This window comes from Pteronotus mesoamericanus, unplaced genomic scaffold (genome assembly GCF_021234165.1).
Source record: "Pteronotus mesoamericanus isolate MK-2021 breed Mesoamerican mustached bat unplaced genomic scaffold, CSHL_Meso_final contig_20, whole genome shotgun sequence".
Classification (NCBI taxonomy): domain Eukaryota; kingdom Metazoa; phylum Chordata; class Mammalia; order Chiroptera; family Mormoopidae; genus Pteronotus; species Pteronotus mesoamericanus.
The window spans coordinates 11,432,349-11,454,253 of record NW_026555085.1 but is presented as its reverse complement, the minus strand read 5'-3'; the positions used below and the strand labels follow the sequence as shown (position 1 = coordinate 11,454,253).

General features: G+C 54.9%; 1 protein-coding gene across 1 annotated transcript; it reads right to left on the bottom strand.

The window, feature by feature from the left end:
* Positions 1–274: 274 nt before the first annotated feature.
* Positions 275–15,662, bottom strand: MDFI (MyoD family inhibitor). The gene is made up of 5 exons (XM_054568749.1): positions 15,621–15,662; positions 13,939–14,025; positions 6,731–6,913; positions 3,565–3,789; positions 275–1,060 (listed from the first exon to the last, which is right to left on the bottom strand). The coding sequence occupies exons 2-5, from the start codon at positions 14,012–14,014 to the stop codon at positions 804–806; spliced, it is 741 nt and encodes a 246-aa protein (XP_054424724.1). The 5' UTR covers positions 14,015–14,025; positions 15,621–15,662; the 3' UTR covers positions 275–803.
* Between the last annotated feature and the right edge of the window lie 6,243 nt (positions 15,663–21,905).

Sequence of the window (21,905 nt, the reverse complement as noted above, 5' to 3'; positions counted from 1 at the left end):
CCCCTTCCTTCCCTCCCTCACGGAGAAGCATGAATGAGGGAGCGAAAAAGGGAAGGGGCCCCACAGGGTAGGGAAGCCTCATCCATTTGGGTGCATTGTAGGGGGTTTGTGGGGAATGTTTGCTTTTCACAGTCGTGGTCCATGGACGGTACTCATGAGTCCTGAGGAAATCTGAAATGAACAAATACCTTTATTTACAGCAACAAATAGAACAGACCCTCCATTCCCTCCCTCTCCCCTTCCAGTCTTTTCTATACTGTTCCCCCTCCCGCCCTGCCCCAGGTCCAAGCCCAGCCCTGCTTTGCGCTGGGGTCGCCTTACGGGTCAGCCCCCACCCTCCCCCATCCCCGCCAAAGCCCAGGAAAGAAGACCAGGGAGGGGCTTGGCTGCGGGAAGGGTGGGGTGTCTCTTTTCACATTTTACTGTGCTCTAAGCCCGGGGCGGCAGCGGGAGCGGGCACGAGGAGCAGAGAGAGGTAGAGAAGCGCACAGCCCCGCCTCCCCGCGTTCCTGCCCCTCCCCCAACTTTCACAGTGTTCCGCGGGCCTGGCAGCTGGGCCAGGAGCGGCTCCCACACTAACCCTCCCCTCCCAGGTCCCCGGTAACCAGCAGGAGGACGGGCTCTCTGCAGTGGGTCCAGCTCCCGTGACTGAGGTGGCCTCCAGGGCGCCCCCGTTCTCACTGGGCTGGGTTCTGAGAGGTCACTGGGTGGAGGAGAGAGGACCAGGGAGAGGGGACTGATCAAGCTTTGTGCGATAGCCCTGGCGCCTGCCCCCCTCGGACGACCCTGCGCGAGCTGGAGAGTCAGGAGGAGAAGCAGAGCCCACAGCACTCCATGCAGATCTCCAAGCAGTCGGCCGACTCGCAGCAGGCGTCCAGGATGCCGCAGTCCAGGTCGCAGGGAAGGTCGCAGTCGGCGCACTCGCCCGAGCCGCAGCAGCAGCAGCAGAGGCACGAGTCCTCGGAGCTGCAGGATCCGCACGTGGCGCAGTCCAGGACAATGTTGCACAGCGTCAGGAACTCGCAGAACAGGCAGGACAGGATGCAGTGGACGCAGCAGTCTGCGGTGGGCGGGCAGAGAGAGCGGCGGGGGAGGGGAGGGAGTTTGGGGACCCAGCCACAGCGCCTTCACTGAGTGCTCAGTGCTCAGCAGCAAATGAGCTCCTGCAGTCAGTAGCTCCGTGAGGTGGGGACTGTGAGGAGCCCTACTAAAGCACAGAGAGTGGCTTACACACACCTGTGTGGTGAGTTGCAGTCTGAATCCTGAGCCCCTGCTCTTAGGGGCTTAGTCACTTTAAGTGCTGGGCATGAGTTAAACTCATCGAAACTTGCAGCAGCTCCATGAAGTGGGGCTACTATTAGCTTCACTTTACAGAACAAGAAACTGAGGCAGATAAGTCACTCCAAAATATAACCGGAATCCTCCCACCTGCTAATCTCTGCCAGGGCGACTGCTTCCTCACTGCCTCTACGACCCCCACCCTTGACCTACCCCTCTCCAGCTATCTACCCCACTCACAGCAGGGCCTCTGGTACGACGACTTTGGTGGGATTGTGTGTCTCCAGTGCTCAGAACCCTCCAGTGGCTTCTGCCTCACTAGGAGTAACCCTTAAAAAGCTCGAGTGGCCCCCACGGCTTTCTGTGATCTGGTTCCCTCCCCACTCTGCCCCCCTGTATCACTGCTATGGCTTCTGGTCACAAAGGCACGGCTCCCCAACCCCACCCTCAACCTGGAATGCTCTTGCTCCAGGTAAACGCTCTGCTTCCTCCCTCCTCACCTTCATTGCCCAAATGCCAGCTTCGTTAATAATGTGACCTGCCTGCCCTCGCCCAGCACCCCCCGTCTCCTTGCCCTGGCCTCTGCTACCAGTTCCCACCAGGACTGACCACCCTCCAAGGCACTGCACAGCTTTCTTCTCCCACTAAAATGTGAACTCCTCAAGGACAGGCATCTTTGTCTGTTTGGATTACTGATATATTACAAGCCTTTAGAACGGTGGCTGGCACATTGTAGGTGCTGAGTAAATAAGTGGTAAGTGATTTAATGCATGAACTCGCCTTTGGGCACCCAGCTGGTAAGAGGTGGAGCGGGTACCCAAACCCAGGCAGGCTGGCTCTGGAGGCCACACTTGGAAACACTCAATGGGCTGCCAGGATGCGGAGCTGGCCCCCCTGCCAGGGGCCGGGCCAAGGGCAGAGTGTCTGGCCCCCCTGAGTCAGGGAGCCCTGGACACGGGCTGCTGGTCCTGTGGGAGTCTCACCCGGCCCAGAGGGCGACTCCCCCACCCCTTTCTGGTGTGGAGGGAGTGGGGTTCTGTACTGCTGGAACCTCTGCAATCTTTCTGCAAACTGGACAAGGAAGTTCTCTTCCAATGCAAATCTGATGAGGTCACTACCTTGTTTAAGACCCTCAATGGCTCCTTATTGCCCCCTGAGCTGCTGCTGCCTGGAGTCTCACCTCCCACCATTTCTCACCTTGAACTTCATAATCTGGTGACACTAGCCATTTCTCACCTCTATGCTAATGCCCTCTTGGCTAGATCCTCCTACTCAACCTGTAAGGCTTGCTCACATTCCTCCAGAGCCTTCCAAGACTTCCCTCCTTGGCTTTCTGGGCTGGAGTGGGTGTCCCCTGTGCTCTCATAATACCCTGTGTGTGGCTTCATCCCTATATTTATCACAATATATGGTGATTACCTGTTGTGTCTCTCTCACTAGAGCTTCAGGAGGCCGCGGACTGGGTACCCTGCACATAGCACAGTGCCCATTACACTTTAAATGAATGGATATCTTTTTCATAAATGAACTGGGCAGAATCTGTTCTATAGGGTGGGAAAGTTTATGAATTCGTTATGTGCAAATGTGTGCACTGAATCCTGTTTGCAGAGGACTAGGCAAGAGTCCCCTAACATGGACAGGAATCACTTAAAAATTCTGGGGTAAAGGTCAAGCACCATTGAACTACATGCAGATGAGACCCAAGCAGAATTGATGCCTGGTGGGGCGGGGGGAGCTGGTTGCCCAGCGTGGCTGTGCAGAGGGTCTCTGTGTTGCAGGAACAACGTCTGGTGTATCTGGATCTGCTGACCTCCCACTGCACCTTGCAGCCCCTGCCCCACCCTCAATTAAGCATTTGATGGTGCATTGTTTTATTCTGCTAGGTGTTCTGCTCTCACTAAACAGGTAGTCCACTCCTCCAGGAAAATTTCTGTTTCCAGAAATGGGGTGGCTTAAGCTGGATCCGCCCAGTTGGCTCTATTCTTTATTACAGAAACTCTGGGAGAGCAAGGGTGGGAAGGGGTTGGGCTTGAGAAGGCAGACATGCCTCAGTTTATCCAACAACCTTTGCAAAGTTCTCAGGTTTGAGTCTTGCATCAGACTACCTGGAGGGCTTGTTAAATCTAGTTTCCTACCTCACCCAGAGGCTCGGATTCGGTGGGGTTAGCACGGAGCTGAGACTGCCCTTGTGACCAGAAGCCCGGTGAAAATGCTTCTGCTGGTCCCTTGGCCCTGCCTTGAGGAAGCCGGCTTTGGAGGCCCCTCAGAGGGAGGTGGGGCACTTACCTTCCTGTGCCTGGAGAGGGATCTGGGAGGCAGCAGATTTGGTGCTGCCCTTGCTCTTCTTACTGCCCTGGCTGGCAAGAGATGGGTGAGCCTGCAACTTCCGGTGGGCCTTGGGGCCACCCAGGGCACCATTCCCCGCTCGCCTGGCGCCGCCCAGCTCCGAGGGGTGGCCAGAGCCATTCGCCAGTAGTGGGGTGCAGCCCAAGGTGTTCCCCTGAGGCTGGCCTGAAGAGACGACCAGAAAGGGAGATGGGAGCAAGATGGAGGGCAGCCCAGCCTCCGAGAGCTGTGATCTGCTCCTGCCTGCTTTGTTCTTACATATACCACAGTTCACCTATCTGGATCTTTATTCTGCAGATGAGGAAACTGAGGCCAGGAGAGCAGAACTGACTTGCCCAGAGGCACACCATGAAATAGTGGCAGAGTTGAGCCTGGCTCCCAGGCCAGTGCTCATTCAAGAAAAGACAGAGGTGCAAGAGGGACTTGGAGCCCTGGCCCCTAGGTTCTTACCCCACATGACATCCATTCTCCTGCTGTTGGGGTCCTGGGGTTTTGGTAAAAGCAGTAGAAGTTGGAGGGAGGGACAGGGATAGTTTGGCTGCAGTGGGGAGGACAGCAGTGAAGCAGTTAACCTTCACTTCAGCCTCTGCCAAGCCCCCAGCTGTTTTTGCCCTTCGTGTGCTGGGTGAGTTATTAGAAACATCTGTTTGGAGATGAATGCCTGGCTCTGGAATCCGGGGGCTCCTCACAGCAGCCCCTCTAGCTCCTGCTCCTCCAGGCCCCTGCCCCCTCAGCCTCCGTGGGGTGCCTGGCAGAAGGAGTGTGCTGAGGGGCCCCTGGGTCTGGGTGAGGAGGGAGAGAAGAAAGCAAGAGGGAGGCCAGCTGGGAGAGCCATGAGGCCAGGAGACCCCTGAGGCCAGGAACTCCCCAATCTCCGCGAGTGCCGTCCCAGGCTGAGGAACTTCAGTGAGGTGCAGGGACGCTGGCACCAAGGATTCCCCAAAACACTCAGTTCTTTCCCTCACCTCACTCAGGTTTGCTAACGTGAAAGCACAATTCTATTCACAAGACATGAGGGCAGGTGTGTGTGCGTCGGGTAAAGAGGGAACACCAAGAGCTTTGGGAGCCCGCAGCTGCTCAGGGCAGGACCTGGCAGGAGCCTGGGACCCTCAGCACCTCTGTAAATATGGGTCTGGATCCCCTGGCTCCCTCCAGGCCTGGCCTCTGTGTTTGAACTGTGGTAGTGGGAGACGGGGGAGGGGTGCCTGGAGACTGAGAGGAGGGGACGGCAGCCTCAGTGCCATGGCTGAGGGGCTGGGCCTCTACTAAGGGTAGCAGTCACAGCACTGAGCACTTACTGCATGCCAGCCACTAGGCTAAGCCCGGTGACCTGCTAATTATTCCCTCACTGGATTCTCTCTGTAGCTCTACGGGGCGGTATCCTCCCTTCCAGATGAGGAGACTGTGTCCCAGAGAGGTGTAGTAACTTGTCCAAGGTCCCCAGCTAGTGCCAGAGGTGGACAAGCCTAGAGGCAAAAAGCTGACACTCAAAAGCCAGAGAGGCAAGGAATGGGCAGAGGTTGGGAGACAAGGGATTGGGAAATAAGCTGCTACTATCACAATTATTTCACTTACTACTAGTAGTTCACACGGTTTGAGCTGTCACTGGTGCCAGACACAGTGCTAAGAGCTTTATGTGTAGTAATGTCTTCAAGTATCACAGTCGATCTAGTATTAGGCCCATTTCACAGATGACAAAACTGAGGTCCAGAGAGGATAACACTTGCTAAGTTTCCACAGCTAAAAAAGGCAGGGGGAAGGGAATGGAGAGTGGGATAAAGGAGCAGAGGACAGGTGGGGAGTCAGGGAGAAGATGGGAGACAGGGCTCTGGAGAGGATCCACGCTGGAAGCCTTCTGCCCTGAGGTGTGGCTGGTGCTTGCATCTGAGTAAACAGGGGTAAGGCCATGGGAAGTGGCCAGGCCTGAATCACCATGACCCACCTCTTGGCCCCATGGGAGCAACTGAGCTGAATCCTTGGCCGGCCTCAGTGCCCCCTGCCCTGCTGCCTAAACATGGCACAGAGACCGAGGGCGGGCATGTGTGGTAAGCTGAGGGCCCTGGGGGATGTGAGCAGACACAAAGCTTGCCGGTGGCCATAGCTGAGAAGTGACCATAGGGACTGAGTCACAGAGCAAACACTTAGGGCCCATAGACACAGGAGTGACTGTCCAGCTCCCACCCAGGCCCCCTCTCCTGTGCCACCGCGCTGACCTCTTTCTCTCAGTTCTGCTGTGGGCGTGCCTGGAGGAGGCCGAGGGCAGTGCACTAGCAGGGCTTAGTAACCCTGACTTCCCGGGAGTCCAGCTTCGCCCCAGATGCCCTGCCTGAGGGCGGCTCCCTGCTCAGCACGCCAGCCGGGCAGAAAGGCATACGGGAGAGCCCTGGGTCAGGAGACCTTAGTCCCCCAGCTCATGTCCTGGGTGGGTGGGTCTTTGCACCTCAGTTTCCTCATCTGTAAAATGGCCTTGTCAGGAGCTAAGCTCCCTCATTGCAGACCATGAGGGGTCATCCAGAGAAAGAAATCTGGAAAGTACAACTGTCTACAGATTTGAGGGATCTTATTAGTAATTACAAAACAATTCTGACTTTCCTTTTCCCTGCTTTTAACGGTGAAGGTGGAGAATTCTCTCCCTCCTAGGACCTCCTTGGAGACCCGGAGCCAAGCTTAGGAACAGAGCTGAATTTCACTTTCTGCTCGTGGGGATTGAGTGTTGCCTTTTTTTCGCCCTGGATACCCTGAAGGGTGGAGCTGTGTCGGGCTTTAGCTGCCTGTCCCCAGCCCCCTGCTCTCTTCCTGGGGATGGGGGGGCACCTCTTTCCATACAGCCTCACGCTTTCTTGTCCTGGACCACGTTGCCTGGAGTCTGTGCACACTCATTTTGAACTAATTTTATACTAATCATTTTGCACATGGAGACCTTCTTCTTAGACAGAAAGGAGAGCGACAGTGTCATATGCCTCTCCGCTGCCCACACCCCCAGGTCCTGGCCCTGTGCTAGGTCCCGAAGAGCACCCACTGCAGTTTTGCCAGCCCATCTGGATTGGATTCCTTAGTGCAACACCTACGGGTTACCACCCCAACCTCCGAGACCCCTAGGACTCACGTGTCACAGCTTCTGTGGGGACATCGAGGTCAGTGCTGTCCAGGGCCTGGGGTGCCCCAGGGCCATTGCCTTGGGGCATGGGGGGTGCCGCCTCCTCCAGGGAGCCCTCTTCCAGCACTGCCTCCACAGGGTGAGTGGATCCTGTTCCTACCTCCAGCCCAGGCAGGAGGGGTGGGGTCTGGGCTAGAGAAAAAGCAGATGACCGAGGTTGTTTCCTGGCGCCCTCCTGCTTACCCAGCCCTGGTCCCCTTGCTGCAGCCCAGAATGCCTTGAGCCCTCATTCTTGGTCTCTCTGTACAGTTACGTAGCCCTTACCCTATCTGGCAACAGTTCCAGACTCCAAAATAGATTCCCAAACCACAACGCGTGAGTGAGCAAGGGTGTGTGTGTGCGCGCACACATGTGCCTGCATGTGTGTGTGGTGTCAGGAGGGAAAGGAGAAACACGGTGCAAGAAAGAACAGACAGGTGGTCAGCGATGGAGAGATAGGGACAGGCACCAAGACTGACAGGAAGGGAGAAAGAATCAAAGGGACATTGAAAGGTAGAAGCAAAGAGAGATAGAGCGTCAGTAGGCGAGGGATTGGGCACGGAAGGGGAGAGCCCCAGGAACCCCGTGACAGACAGCCTGGGACAGGAGAGAGACTCAGCAATAGAGTGAGAAAGCAGTGATAGAGAGAAAGATAAAGACAGGGTCAGAGGCAGAGGCGAAGGAGAAGGGAGTGCGATACAGACAGAGCGAGAGGGAGACAGACAGTGAGAAATTGGGTCAGAGAGAGAGGATGGTAGCAAAAGAAAGAGTCAGAGAAAACCTGAGGTGAGGAGAAGGCCGAGGCCTGGCGTGGAGAGGCTATGGGCCGGAGGAGAGACAGGGAGAGGACGGAAAGCTGGGAAGAGGCGGACCGCAGCCACATGTAATTACAGTGACCAACTCGGCCCTCTCTGCGCGGTGGGCGGAAGGAAGGAATGGAACCACCTTCAGACCCACAGCTCCCAAGGCAGCAGGACGAGGATTCGGGCCTCCTGGGCCCAGGGGAAAAGTTAGGGGGGGAGTAGGGGGTGGAGGAGGGAGGCAGAAATTGGCCCCAGTTCCCACACCCTCAGTCACCGGGTGTGGGAAAGACAGAGGTGGGACAGGGAGCAGGAGGGTGAAAGCAGGGGTCATGGGGCCAAGGGCCAGGCTGGGCAATTACAGGGTGTGGGGCGTAGCCCAAGCCTCTCCATCAGACCTTGGGCTGTGCAGTCGGAAGGACGGGGCCTCAACAGGGTGCCCCCACATGTCATATTGGGAGGGACATAGAAACAAGAGACTCAGGGGTGCACAGAGACCAAAAGGGTCTGGGGAGAGGAGAGGGACTCAGGGAGACAGAAAGGGCAGTGATACCCACCCAGTAAAACACAAACACCACACAGAGACTGAGAGGGAGGCACCCAGAGGGACAGAGAGATAGAGGCAAAGACTAGTCTTGGCAATAGAAACAATCAGCGATGAAGAACAGAGGGACTTACATATGGGGCCCGTCTCTAAGCTGTCTCCAAATGGTGGGGGGGAGAGAAGAGGAGGGCGATCATTAAGATTGGGCACACGGTGGGCATTTTGAAGGGAGGGGATGATCCAGGGGCTCAGCTGCTTCCCTGGACCCTGAGCATCCCTCTGTGGCTTCTGACCCTCAGAGATGCCTGTGTAGTCTTTGTTTCAAAGACCCTGGTCTCCCATGACAAGGGGGACAGGGACCCCGGAGGCTCCAAGTGAGTAGCACAGAGCAGCAGGCCAAGCCGACATGCTCACACCTGCCCAGGGAAAACCACAAGCGCTTCCCGGAGACAGGAGCCAGGCTGGAAGGCGAAAGGGCCTGGGGTTCTGGTAACTTCGGGAGGACATCAGAGCCATGTGTTGAGAACCTCTCATGGCGCCCAATGCGGCTCCATGGAAACAGGGGACGGGTTCCCTCCAGCCCTATCCATGCTTTGTGCCTGTTGAGAACCCACCTGTGCTAAGAAGAAAGAAGTCAACAGCTTTTAGAAGATCACAAAGCTGGGATGGGGAGTGGGGGCCAGGCAAGTGGAGATGACACCCGGGGAGGAGCGATGCTACTATCTTCTAGATGGTGCTCTCGGATCCCTGAGCTCGGCTGCCGCAGGTCAGACAAGACTTTCGGGGCTAAGACCCCAGGTTGCATGTGAAGGGTGAGGCTCAGGGCTTGGGTCCTAACTCCCTGGAAGTGGGCCTGCTCACTAGCCTCTGCCCTGAACTAGGAGGGCTGACTCTCCCATGGGGAGAAATGAAAAGGCCTGAGGGAGAAGCTATGAGATCCAAGCCCGGGTTTTCACCAGTCACCAACCTGGGCAAGTTATCGGGACTTGGCTTACCGTGCGTGTCAAGGGGGTTTCCTAACACTCATGCCTCAGGGTTTCAGAGAGTAACGGAATGCTCACCAGTGTCCTGGCCTGCAGGGGCCATTCAGGGCCACTTCCCATCTACCCACCTGCCTGCCGGTCCTTCCTTCCTCCTCCCTCCCTCCCTCCCTCTTTCCCTTCCTTCCTTCTTTCCTGTGCTGGTTGGCTTAAAATTTATTAAGCAGTGACAATACATCTGTAATGTTGAGCACTGGCAGACCAGACAAGAAAGGACAGGTCACTGCCTCAGGAGCTCTCCCTCAGGGTTTAGGTGGGGGGCAGCCACACATACTGAGGGGCAAGACTGGCAGCAGGGAGGTCTTTAAGAACTGGGGAAGCACAGAAAACGGGCCCTTATCCCAGGTGTGTGTGTGTGTACATGCCAGGATGCTTCCTGGAGAAGGCAATGCCCATGTTGAATATTGAATAAGTCAGCAAAGAAAGAGAAAAGGCCATTTCAAAAGTAGCCACAGGAACCAAGACCGCACGGTGAAAAGCTGCACAATGAATGAGAGAAGTGACCGTGTGTGGTGCTGTTGAGGCTGGTACACCTAGAACAATAGCTGGGGCCTGGTGGGCCCAAGCGGTCACTTCCCAGGCCTTCCCCTGAGGTCACAGGGTGCACGGGGGTGACCCTGCTGTCCTGCGGTAGAAAGGGCCAGATTGCAGCTCTCTGGGCTGTGAGGGTTGGAGAGGGAGAAAGGTAAGAAAGAGGAGTTAGGGAGACCGGTTCCCATCTCCGCCCTCCCCTCTCAGTGTCACCGCTCCCTGGGCAGTCTCTTCTAATAGTCACAGCGAGGGCTGGCGACCTCGAATCTGGAGGGAGCAAGAGATGACAGAGAGCACAGACTATGACCAGCCGCTCTAGGGTGAGCACGGTGAGCATCAGACCTCATGAAAAGAAAGCAGGAAAGGGAATCTGATTCAGGGATCCTGACCTGGAAACACCAAGGGACAGTTCTCCTGGGGTCGTGAGGGGCAGCAGAGGGGACCCAGCAGCTGTCTGAGGGAGCCACGCTGAGGGAGAGGAAGCTGCTGAGTGCCCAGAGCCCTGCAAGCAGAATGAGAAGGAATGGAAAGGGCAGGAAGACTTGATCTGTGAATGAGGTGCTGCCCAGAGGGCCCTGGTGCCAAGATGCTGGACCAAGAAACAGCTCTCATGAGGACACGTGGAGCAAAAGAGCCAGACAAGAGGAGCACTTACTGGCCCAAGTGCTCAGCCAGTAAGAGACGGAAAGAGACCAGTTTTCCTTCTTGAGACCATGAGACCCTGCTGTCCAGCCACCTAAGGGAGAACATTTCTGAGGAAAAACACCCGGGGGGGTGCCCAGGAGGGTAGAAATGTGGAGTGGGCCGGGGAAAGGGTGGCCAGGAAAGGCCAAGAGCTGCTGTGTGGATGTGCAATTCATGTTTTGTATAAAAACACCGGCCAAGGTGGGCAGGGGTGAGTCTGGAGACCCTTGTGTGGCCCGACCTCCTGGAGCTGCCATCGGCTCAGCCAGCTGCGTACCTGCTGCATACCAGATACGTGCTGGCCGCATGTCTGAGCAAAAGCCTCAGACTTGCACCTCTCAAGGGCCCCATCTGCAAGTGGGAAATACAGGAAGGCAACAGCCCCTTTGCCTCGATAGATTTCATTCCTAACACAGGGTAAGGTGCTGGTCAATGCCCCAGAAGAGAGTTGGAAAAATCATGTTTAAATTAATCCACCCAAGAGGGAAGGGGGAGAGATCCACAGTCTCAGTAGGGCCCCTTGTGGGCTCCCTCCGCCTGCTGTCCACCAAGTAGAGGGGCACTTCTGGATCAAGAAGTGAGGAAACCTCCTCCAAGTGGAATGGGTTCACTCCAAACCTGGAGTGTGCCCACAGGGCCCTTGTTCTGAGCTCCAGTGCCTGACCCCCCACATCCAGCCTTTGTGGACCATGGATCTGGGCTTCTCCCTTGGAGCTCTGACCATCTCTGGAGAGAGAGGGCGAGGGTCTGATCTGCTCAGAGAGTGGTGACTGATACTGGCCTGATCTTCAAGGCCCCAGTCTAGATCTTCAACCCAGTCAACGGCAAAGGACCCCGTGTTCCAGGCGGACTGACGTGTCCATGGCCCCAGGCTTTCTGACAGATCCACCCATGCTTAGGTTGCTTCTTTCGTCCAGACGGTACTAACCCCTCCCTTCTTTCACTCCCCAAATCCAATCCATCCTTCACAACCCAGGTCAAGATTAACCTCTTCCTCTCGAGAGCCTCCCCTGACCCCCGAGCCAATTGTCCCTCCTCTGAGAGGCCCACTTACTGAGAACTTAACACTAGTATCCCCTGTTGTCAATTAGAACTTGGTAGTGAGGTCCTGGCTCCACAGACTGCAGCCTCCCTAGCTCACGCGTTGGGGGTGGTGTCGGCGTTCACCTTTGCACTGCACTGGGTCCTCAGCAAATGCCTGCTGGTGAGGACTGAGTTCTGGAGCTCTGAATGGCCCAGGTCAGTGAAGGAGAGAGGGTAAGATGGTGAGGGTTGGGGGTGGCACCTGGCTCTGAGCCCCAAGAAGGTGAGAATGTGGACTCTTGATACTTAGTTGTGACACACTAGTCACAGTCCCAGGCTGGCAGGCTGAGGACTGGGGAGAGAGGGCCTGAGCTGGCCGGTTAGGCTGGGCTGGGTTGGTTTTATTTTAGGTCTGAAGGCTCCAATTCCCCAGGAAATTCAATTTAGAACCAAGAGCAGGAATGTGACGCCCCAGTGTTGGGGCAGAAATCTGCGGTGGGTTAGGGAGCCAGGCTCTGGGGAGCGGCCACAGGGGGAGCCAAGGGTGTGGGGGCTTGGCCACCTGCCCCAACCAGAGCTGCCCTGAGTCCCCTTCACCCCGTTTTCATCTTACTAAGCTGAGGGAGGGGCTGACTGGTTCCCTCACTGTCCTGCCAGCAGGGCCCCCGGGGGCAGCACCTTGGCCTTGCTGAGCTGTCAGGGCTCAACAGGGAGCGTGGGGGATTCTGGTCCCAGATTCAGGCGTCTGTGGGGTTTTGGCTGGGTCTCCTGCGGTTTGGGCTTCCTGGGCAGCAGCCTCATTCTCCCAAGGCGACAGAGCCAGGCCTCCTCGTGTTATGAAAGCCACATTGTCTGGCCCAGCCCAGCCTGGGGAGGGGGCTCACAGGAGCACTGGGGGGCCTCAAGTTACAGCCCAGGGCTTAACCTTCCTGGTGCCCCACCTGGCTCTTGTCCCCCACCCCAGCACATTTTAGCCCCTCCCCTCCCTTCAGGGCTGAGAGTGCGAGTCGCACAGGGAAAGGATCTCGGAAAGAGACGGTGGAGGAGAGAGCAGAGAAAACAGATAAGCAGAGGAAGAAAGCAGGGAAGCGGAAGGACAGGAGAGAAACAGGAGGCAGAGAAAGAGAGGAGGGGCCAGAGAGGCTGAGAAGGGGAGAGAAGGTTCCCAGACACAGAGGAAGGCTTCCCAGACCCTGCCTTTAGCTCTCTTCAGGCGGAGAAGCCCAATCCTTGGAGGGACTTTTTCCCCAGAAGACCTTGCTCTAGGGGCCCACAGAGAGGACAGAATCTGAGGCTTAGTGGGGACGTGCAGCAGACACATTAATGTCATTCATGGGCTGGGCCTTGCCCAGACATCTCCACTTGTACTGACTCTGCTCTAAGGGACTCCCTACCTCCGCAGCCCCAGGTGTCCAGAGTGGCATTGTCCTCACAGGTAGACCTGGGGAGCTGAGACAGGCCCCTCCAAGCAGACAGACAAGCCCTTTTGGGCGGATGTGGAGACTGAGGCCAGAGAGCGGAAGGAACTTGTCCAAGGCCATGCAGGGAATTTGTGTCAGAGGTCTAGGGCCAGCGGGTCATCACTCAGAGAATCAAAGGGTGGGGGGAGAAAGGGATAGTGGGGGTGGGTGAGAGGAAGGCAAAAGAATTAGACGCACATAGAGCTGGGATTAAAGTCATGAAATCTAGGCCTATATTCCTGCACACCAGCCCCGTGGCCTGAACGAACCCCAAAAGTCCCCAGCTTCTCCTGACCCTGTGCTCCATGGTGAGCCTCAGATCAGATCTGCGCAGTGAGGAAGACTGAGAACCACACAGCTCGCGAGTCCCCACCTCGGGGAGTCACAAATCCTCCCTGGCCAGGGAGTCTCCTGCAGGAATCCTGGGGAGGTTACAGACCCCGTGAGTTAGGAGAAGGGGTGTGTGCGTGCGCGCAGAGTAGGAGCAGCGGGGGTAGGGGGGGTGGTGTGTGTGTGTGTGCGTGTGTGTGTGTGTGTGTGTGTCTGCGTGTGTGTGCGCGCGCAGGGTAGGAGCAGCCGGGACTGGCCAGGCCCCGGTGGGGAGGAAGGCGAGCGAGACAGATGGCAAGGAGGGGAGGGGCCGGGTCCTGTGGCCGCTTTAGGCGGACAAAAGTTTTCGGGAAGCGCTGGGCTTTAGCTGGGTTGGGGGAAGGGAAGGAAAGATTCAGACACCCCCACCTCCGCCTGAGGCCCCCATAAATATTTACACACTGGGCAGAAACGGTTGGGACACAAATCCCAGCCGGACAGACAGACACTGTGGAGTGTATGTGTCTGGTGTTGGGAGTGGGGGTGTTACAGCCAACTTGGCGCAGCCACCGCCTGCATTCGGGCCCTGCCCCCATCACCCCAGCGCTCCACTCTCTTTGGACCCCGTTCCCGACAGCCATACCCCTTGCCCCCATTTCCACCCACGCTCCCCGAAACCGCCTCCTCGAGTCTCAGCTAGAAGCGGTGGCGTGGGGGGAGGAATTAACCCACCCCGGAGCCGCCTACCCAGCTCCCGTCCAGGCTTCCTCTCCACCACTGCTCGTACCTGGGTCCGCGGCTGCGCTCGGGGCTTCATGGGGCGCGTCGCAATGAGGGGGGTGCTGGCCACTCACCTGGGACATCGGCCCGGGACCTGTAAAAAATAGAGCTCAGCGGGCGGGGCCGACCTACCCTCGAGCGTACGGGGAAAGAGGTCCTGGCAGGGGGTGATCCAGCCGCAGGCGCGCGCCTCCCCCTGTTCCAGTCCGGCAGCCCGACCAACTTACTCGTGCAAGCTGCGTGCTCCTCTCTCGACCCTCCAGGATCACGCCGCAGGGCCTGCCATGTGCGCCTGCCCAGGGCGCCCCCGCCACGGGGCTACGCAGCTCCCCGGTGCCCGCCCCGCGCCCCCTCCCCTCTCACTCACGCCGCTCTCTCATTTCGGCGCCAGCTCGCGCCGCGCGCCCCCTTCCTTCTTCCTTTTCTCTCTCCAGCCCCCACGCTCCTCCCCTGCTCGCCTCCCGTCTCCCTCCCTCCCTCCCTGGCCCACCCTCTCCCCGTCCCCTCCTCGTCGTCCCCGTCGATTCCCGCCCCGCCCCCTCCCCCCACCACGGCGTCCCTTCCCCCGCGCGGGGCTCGGCGCTGCCTGGGCCGGACACGTCTGTCTGCGGGGCGCCGCGGCCCGAGCCCCGCGCCCCCACAGGAAGCTGGCTCCGCGCGTTTCCTCCGCGCTGGCAGAGTTGGGCCCCAATCTCCCCAAATCTCCGCCCCCAGGCCCAGCGCCCCAGGGGGCTGCCGAGAGGGCTGCGCGTTCTCCTTCGCCTGTTCGAAACGCTGCAAAAGTTTGAGAAAAGTCAGGAGAACAAGAGAGAGGAAGCACTGTGACTGCCACCACCTCGGGCTCATTGTCTGAACAACTGTGGCCCTCAAATCTCCATGTCCCAAAGATGGGAGTGACCAAGTTCCTCTGGCACCCTTTGCCCACCCCCTCCGTCCCCGATAGGCGCCCTAAGCCGGGCGCCCGGGCTCAGGGGCTCACAGACGTCGTGCCCACCCCGCCAGAGCTGTCCCTCCGGGAGCCCCGGCCAGTGACTAGCCCGCCCCCCTCCCCGAGCCCTCCAGCTGTCCCGAGCATCGCTAATCCCCCACCCCCGCCAGCTGTGCGTGGGAACTTGTGTCAGAAAACCGACTTTGGAGGCGAAAAGAACTTCTCCAAGTTCAACCTTTCTTTTGGCTCAGGACTGGAATCCGAGGCCTTCCAAAGTGCGGGTGCGCGGGGAAGGGGGAGAGAGGGGGCCCTTCCAGGCGGGGACAGCTGGGCGGCACATCTGGAATTGTGTGCCGGGTCCTTCCTTCGGGCCGTGGGGGTAGGAAGGAAGCCGCCAACAGGCTGCCCGAGGGGGTCCGAGGACCGTAAGCCTGACGCCGGGACCACGTCCCCGTGGAAGAGGGAGGGCACGGGGCCTGAGGCCCGCCGGGTGGGGCTGGGCGGGCCCGCGAGAGGATCCTCCGGTGGGGCCGGCCCGCTGGGATGACAGCGTCTCGGCCACACTTGACCGGGCCGCCTCGGAGCCGCGTCTGGGCTCTCGGCCACGAGGGCCAGTGAGCAATTAGGGAGGCGGCGGCGCCAGGCCAGTTCTCCCAGTCCGGAGGAAGCAGGAGGTGGGGGTGTGCGGGCGGGGAGGCTGGGGCGCCGGGGGCTGAGGGGCCGAGTGAGGGGCTCCCCCAGTCCGCGCAGTCGCTACTTACCGCGCGCGAAGGCCCTCGCGGCTCCGTCTCTGCCAGGCTCGCCGTGACCCCCACGGCGCCCGCCGCGCTCTTGCCTCCCGGGCCCGGGTCCCCGCGATGAGCCCAGGGGGCTGCGGCCGGAAGAGGGGTCCCGGGCCGGGAGGAAGGGGTCCCGCTCCCGGGGCCGGCTGCCTGCTGCGGGAGCCTAGCCTGGCACCCCGGGAGCCAGCCCCGATCAGGCTGCCGTCTGGGAGCTCTGGAGTTCGGGGTGGACTCCCCCTTCCTGACAAGGGCTGAGTCACCGGGACACGCCCGCCCCGGGGCTTGGCGACTGCTGCATTCTTACCGCCTCACCTGGGCCCGGGGGCTGGGCCTCACCGGACTCCAAGAGTGGGGTGAGGAGTAAGGAGGTGGACATTGTCTCCTGGGCAGCCCCCCCCCCCCACCAACGTCTCTCTCTGCCCCCTCCCCAACCACAGACCCTCGCGCTGCACCCCGCCCTCTTCTCAATCTCCATCCAGGGCCCCTAAACTCTACATCATCCCAGTTCCCCAGACTTAACTGTCCGAGGTCGCCTGCTTGAGCTCCAAGCCCTCTGCATCTGGCCCAGTACTAACTAAAATGCCTGGTTTGTTGGAAATGTAAAATATGCTTTAAATTTAATCCCCCATGCTGGTTATACAAATGTGCTCAGTTTGTGAAAATTCAGCAAGTTGAAATTTCAGCTACATGTGCTTTTTTGATGTGAAGGTTACACCAAAGAAAAGTTTTAAAAAATCAGAGCCCCTTAAAAACAATGTTCCAGGACAGAGCATGGCAGGGTGTGATGGGCAGGTGGTAGGGCCAGTTCCCAGGTCAGATCCCCGTTCTTGGGAAAGTCCCTTCATCTCCCTGAACCTCAGGAAGGGTGAACACGGGGGTCCTCAATGTGGGACCCAATCATTCCATTGCTATTCAGGACTGGGACCAGGGGCCTGGATAGGTGAGGTAAGCCGGGCACTCATATGAAGTGCAAAATTTAGGAGGGTGCCAAGAAACGTGACATTGTTATCCAAAATTAAAAACCAAACAAACAAAAACCCAACAAATCAGCAAATTACAACTCTACCGTTCAGCTGCCTGTTCTTATAAATGAAGTTTTATTGGAGCCAGGATCCAGATTAGGGTGAGGTGAAAGAGATGGGATTGTACAACTTGAGGGTTAGACTCTGTCTTTATTTAAAATGTTGACATTTTGTTCATCGTGAATTTTGGGAGTATTAACTTTGATTTTTAGATATATTGCAGGAAAAATTGTTTATTTTAGTGATTGAATTTTTTGATGCCTCCTCAAGTTTCACACCTGAGCCATGGGCCTCGCTCCCTCTAGGCCTTACACACCTCACCCTGGTCCCTGGCCTTTTGATCTTTTCCTGAAGGACCTGGCTAGGCCCTCAGGGTAAATGAGCAGACGCTAAAGTTGCCTCCCACCATACACAAACACTAGGTGGATTCTATGCCCAAGTCCAACCTAGCTTACCTGAGTCTCACCGATCACTTCAGAGTAAAATGCAAAGTCCTAAGCTCCTGGAGCTGGGCTCTATCTGCTGTGGCCTTTATCTCCCTCACAGATTTCCTTCCCTCCTTACTGCTTCCTGAGTTTGTTTTTTCAATTTGCCTCCTGTGCTTGCCTCAGGGCCTTTGCACTTGCTCCTCCCCCCTGCCCAGCACATGCTTCCCCTAGATATCCGCATGCCCCCCCCCCCCTTTCCTTCTTTCCTCTGCTTATGTCACCTCTCAGAAAGCCATCCCAGGCCCCTCACTCTCTGGCCCTTCACACCACTTGATTATACTCCACTGACCTTTTCACCACTTTTCCTATTTGCTTGTTTATTGGTCGAATGAAAGCTCAGGACAGAGGGGACTTTGTCTTGCTTGCTAGTGTATTCCCTAGAATTGTGTCTGCCACAAAAAGCTCAATAAATATTTCTAGTTTCACATATGGGCAACCAGGCTTCCAGACTACCACCCCAGTGCCCTTTCCTCACCTCTCATCCCTAGAGCCCTCCCGGCAACCAAGGGTGACAGCGACCCTGCACAGCTCTCCTATACAGTCCTTTCCACACAATGCACTCAGTAGGCCTGGCCTGGCTCCAGCTCCTGGCGTCCACCCTGCCCCAGCGTCCAGCAGGCATGTACAGCTCTTCCTGGCTTCCTGTCTCTGGCACGGGGCCAGTCTGCTGGGCTGGGTTCTGCAGCTGGACCACAGCTGTGGTCTCCGCCTTGCCCTGGAGAATGTCGGACAGCACACTGTGGAGCAACCTCCCTGCAGAGGGCTGTGTAGAAGGAGGTGTGTTTGTGTGTAGTAGGGGGGGAGGCTGCTATGCAGAGATGGAGAACCTCCAGCTCCCTCAAGACTCCCTCCCTGATGTGCACTGAGTAGGGGACGGGACTCTAATCCGCCCTTCCTGAAGGAAATGAGATTAAGGGGGGAGGGGAGCTCTGAGTCCCAGGCCCGGTTCTATCCCAATCTTCTACTCCTGGTGATGGGAGGTGACTGTGGCGTGTCCCATTTAGTAACCAGGAGTTGGCCATGCTCTGTATGCCAGCCCCTTGCTAGATATTCCTAGATTTGTTTCTTCCTTCAATGCCCACAGAGCTATTATCCCCGTTTTACAAATGAAGAAACTGAGGCACAGTGAGGTGAAGCGACTTGCCCATAACCACACAACTAATAGTGAGTGTCCTGGCACTTGTACCGTATTTTCTGAGGCCAAGTGCAGTATCCAGTCCCCAACACAGCCTTTCACAGGCACAGAGAACTGTGCTATTCTTCACGTGTCCCCGACCTCCAAGCTGGCTGCCGAAGATGGAGACATGACCCTTTGCCTCATTGGTAATTGGGGTACCAGCAACTTGGCAGGGGGTAGTGGAAGGCGTGGGGCTTAGTTTGGTATCATGGAGACCCAATTTGCATCCTGGCTCAGCCACTTCCACCCAGCTATGTGATTCTGGGCAAATCGTTTGAACACCATGAGTTTTCAGTTCCGTGTAAAGCTGGGAGGATAGTTCCCACTTCTCAGGTGGAGGACAACTGAATGAGCGCTTGGTATAACAGCACAGGCTCTCAGTAAATGTTAACTCTTGCCCATGCTCTTTCCTCCCCGTGCTCACTAGAAGCAAGTGAGCATCAGAGGGCACGCCTATTATTGCCTGCCTTATATACAGACGCTCAGATGGTGGTCACTATGGGGCAAGCACAGTTTACAGCACTTTACATGAATTAACCAGTTTAATATTTACAATATTAAATATCCTATTTCTCTGATTTCACAGAGAAGGAAACTGAAGCACAGAGGCCAAGCAACTTGCTTAAGCTCCGCAGCCTGGTGGGAGGGAAGGTCCCAGGTCCTTACTGAATCTCAGCCCCCAGATAGGATCTCTTCCCCCTCATCCTCATGGTAAATTAATGGAACGTGGGCTACTAATCATGCATAAATATCCTCATGCCCGGGCTTCCAAACATTTTTTTTAAATTAATTCAACTTTGTAACAAATATAAATAAACCTGTTAGATTTTTAGGACAATGCCAATATTTAGATTTTTTAAAAAGACTTTATTTTTTAGAGCAGTTTTAGGTTCACAGCAAAACTGAATGGGAAGTGCAGTGATTTCCCATATGCCCCCTGCCGGTGCAAGCACACAGCCTCCTTGCTGTCCACTCCCCGCTCCAGAGTGCTGCATTTGTTACAATGGGTGAATTTACATGGTCACATCTTTATCACCCAAAGTCCATAGTTCACATTAAATATATTAGAGTATACTTCTGGTGGTGTGCATCCTGTCGGTTTTGGCAAATGTATAAAAACACATATCCACCATTACAGTGCCCTACACAGGTGTTTCACTGCCCTAATAACCCTGTGTACTCCACCTATTCATCCCTCCGCGCTCACCTCTGGCAACTATTGATCTTTTTACCATCTCTATAGTTTTGCCTTTTCCAGAATGTCATGTAGTTGGAATCATACACTATATAGACTTTTCAGACTGACTTCTTAGTAATATGTATTTAATGTTCCTCCATGTCTTTTTCTGGCTCAAGGGCTCATTTCTTTTTAGTGTTGAATAATATTCCGTTGTCCAGATGTACCAAGTTTATTTATCCATTTTCCTACTAAAGACATCTTGGTTACTTCCAAGTTCTGGCAATTAAGAATAGAGCTGCATAAACATTCATGTGCAAGCTTTGTATGGACTTAAATTTTCAACTCATTTGATTGAATACCAAGAAGTGCAATTGCTGGATTGTATGGTAACATTATGTTTAATTTTGTAAGAAGCCACCAAATTGTCTTCAAAGTGGCTGTGCCATTTTGCATTCCCACTAGCAATGAATGAGAGTTCCTCTTGCTCCACATCAACCATCAGCATTTGATGCTGTCAATTTTGGCCATTTTAATAGGCGTGTAGTAGTATCTAATTGTTGCTTTAATTTGCATTTCCTTAATGACTCATGATGTTGAACATCTTTTCATATGCTTGTTTCCAATCTGTGTATCTTCTTCAATGAGGTGTTTGTTCAGGCCTTTTGCCCATTTTTATATTGGGTGATTCATTTTCTTATTGTTGAGTTTTAAGAGTTCTTCATATAGCTCGGTGTGCAGGACAGCGCTCCAACAAACAGCACCACCCCAGCCAAGGCAAGAGTTCTTCATATGTTTTGGATAACAACCCTTTATCAGATACATCATTTGCTAATATTTTCTTCCAGCTCACCTTGTCATTTTCTTGAAAGTGTCTTTTGCAGAGAAGAATCTTTTACTCTAGGTTACTAATTATTTCATGGGCCCTTTTGTGTCGTATCTAAAAAGTCATTGCCAAATCCATGATGATCTAGTTTTCTCCTATCCTATCTTCTAGGGCTTTTTTTTTTTTTTAATCCTCACCCAAGGATATATTTACTGATTGCTAGAGAGAGAGAGACCAATGTGAGAGAGAAGCATCATTTGGTTGCTTCCTGTATGTGCCCCCACAGGGGATCAAACCCACAACCTAGGTGTGTGCCCTGACTTGAAATCAAACCAGCAAACTTGGTGTCTAGGAAGACGCTCCAATCAACTGAGCCACAAGACCAGGGCTATCTTCAAAGAGTTTTATGGTTTTGTATTTTTATTTAGGTCTATGATTCATTTTGAGTTAATTTTTGTAGTATATGTGAGGTGTAGATTAACATTTTTGCATGTAAGTGTCCAGTTGTTCCAGATTGACTTCTTAGTAATATGTATATAATGTACATTCTTGGTGGCATACACTTGGGTCATTTTTGCCTTTTGGCTGTTGTGAATAATGACGGAGTGAACATGAGTGTACAGGTGTCTGTTCAAGTCCTGCCTCCTCCATTTGTTGAAAAGATGATCTTTGCTCCATTGTCTTGCCTTTGTTTCTTTGTCAAAGATTAGTTGACCATATTTGTGTGTCTATATCTGGACTCTCTTTTCTGTTCCATTCATCTACTTGTCTGTTCTTTCACCAGTACCACATTATATTGACTACTGTACTTTATAGTAAGTCTTACGTTGAGTAGTGTCAGTCTTTCATTTTTGTTCTTCTTCAATATTGTGTTTGCTACTCTGGGTCTTTTGACTCTCCCTACACGAACTATTTTTTAAACAGCTTTATCAAAATATAATTCACACACAACTTACCCACTTAAAATGTATAATTCAATGGCTTTTGGTATATTACTTTATTAACTCCCTGTATTAATTCTCTAGGACAGTCATGAAAAAAATGCCAATAACTAGGTGGCTTAAAATAACAGCAATGTACTGTCTCAGAGCACTGGGGGCTAGGAGTACGAAATCAAGGTGTCCCCCGGGCCATGCTCTCTCTGACAGCACTAGGGAAGAACGCTTCCTCGCCTCTTCCAGCTTCTGCCGTTTGCTGGCAGTCCCTGGGCTTCCTTGGTTTGTAGATTCGGCACCCCAGTCACATGGCCATGTTCTCCCTGGGTCTTCACATCGTTTTCCCTCTGTACATGTCTGTCTCTGTGTCAGAATGTCCCTTTTTTATAAGGCTATCAGTCATATTGGATAAAGGCTATTCTAAGTAGAATTGTAACCTGGTTAAATCTGCACAAACTTTATTTCTAAATAACATTACCTACGGAAGTTCTGAGGATTAGGGTGTCAGCATATCTTTCTGAGAGGACAGAATTCAACCCCTAACACTCCCTATTCCTCTTTCTCTTCAGCCCCTGCTAACCTCTAATCTACGTTCTGTCTCTGTGGATTTGCTTATTCAAGATATTCATATACTGTAAG

What these genes read in the sequence shown, in the direction of transcription:
- MDFI (XM_054568749.1), bottom strand. Translation starts at nt 14,014, where the DNA reads ATGTCCCAGGTGAGTGGCCAGCACCCCCCTCATTGCGACGCGCCCCAT. An exon ending in CCCCACAGAAGCTGTGACAC is followed by an intron (nt 3,790 to 6,730) that starts GTGAGTCCTAGG and finishes TCGTCTCTTCAG; the next exon opens with GCCAGCCTCAGGGGAACACC. An exon ending in CCCTCTCCAGGCACAGGAAG is followed by an intron (nt 1,061 to 3,564) that starts GTAAGTGCCCCA and finishes CGCCCACCGCAG; the next exon opens with ACTGCTGCGTCCACTGCATC.